This window comes from Gymnoscopelus microlampas, assembly GCF_963454915.1.
Source record: "Gymnoscopelus microlampas genome assembly, chromosome: 7".
NCBI classification, from domain to species: Eukaryota; Metazoa; Chordata; class Actinopteri; order Myctophiformes; family Myctophidae; genus Gymnoscopelus; species Gymnoscopelus microlampas.
Window position 1 is genome coordinate 14,249,754 of NC_139944.1, and position 1,120 is coordinate 14,250,873.

The 1,120-nt window shown below is 50.0% G+C and overlaps 1 protein-coding gene across 1 annotated transcript; it reads right to left on the reverse strand.

Annotated features, from left to right (window-relative positions):
* Positions 1-537: 537 nt before the first annotated feature.
* LOC311048447 (putative peptidyl-tRNA hydrolase PTRHD1) lies at positions 538-918 on the reverse strand (the record flags this gene model as incomplete). The annotated part of the gene is made up of 1 exon (XM_084061706.1): positions 538-918. One exon carries the CDS (start codon positions 916-918, stop codon positions 538-540), a length of 381 nt encoding a protein of 126 aa, XP_083917832.1.
* Between the last annotated feature and the right edge of the window lie 202 nt (positions 919-1,120).

Consider the following 1,120-nt stretch of genomic DNA (forward strand, 5'->3'; position numbering starts at 1 on the left):
GGCCGGAGTTACCATACCAAGCAGTGAAGCAGCCACTCAGGATGGTCTCGGTGGTACTTCTGTGGAAAGCTCTTTAGCACTTGGAGGCCCATGCCAGACTTCTTTAGTTATGTGAAAGTACAGACGTTGCCAAGCCTCCTTCACCTCCTGCAGCGCCTCCGATCTGGAAGGGGGGAGTGTTCTCCGCGAGGCGTCCTGTAGTCTATGATAAGCTCATTGTTTTTTTTCAACGTTAAGAGCCAGGTTGTTCTCCTGGCAACATTGTGTCAGGTTCTCCACGGCTTTCTTGTAGGCGGTCTCATCGTCATTCGTGATCAGGCACACCATCACTTGGTTGGAACTGTGCATGGCCACACAGTCGTAGGTGTACATGGAGTAGAGAAGGGCCTCAGAACACATCCCACATGGTAAAATCCTCAGTGTTTATTTGAACACTAGTTATAAAGGGTCCATTTGGACCCCTGGTGGTGCCCGGGCCCAACCTTGAGACAGGGCCATAGTGCACAGCTCTGCTGTCCGTGCAGGCCAGCAGAACTGTCATTTGAAGAGTTTGAAGTTGCGTAGCAGTGGGCGGAGCATATCTTTGACATAAGGCTTCAGGGCCAGACAGGTGGGGATATTCTCTGGTTGCTCAAACCAAATCTTATGGGCGATGCCTCTCTCTCCCAGTGTCTCTGATAAGGCAAAAAGCGATGCCGCGTCTGGTCCCTGAAGAATCACTTTGTGCATGTTGTCCAGGTCCGCCAGGTACTCTTTTGTGTCATTGTCATTTTGACTCAGGTGAATGGCTGCAGTAGCAGCATGGCATGCTTGAACTATGATCGAGCCTATAGTCCAGCCCAAATCCTGGATTAAATCCGACCGGATCACGATGTACTGAACCAGCCGCCCAGGAGATCTGGATCCGGTCGATGCCATTTTTATACACGTACTGTATGAACCGTAGGACGAGAGAAGTAAGGAAGCACATCATGGAAGGAATGGTGTAGTTTAAATCTGGCACTTCATATGAGCAGCCTGTGACATCAGTCATGTGATCTCAGTCATTTATGACGTATGACTACAAATGTGGGCAAGGTTTCAGGGTAACCACAGACAGCCCCATTGACGTCCATCCATC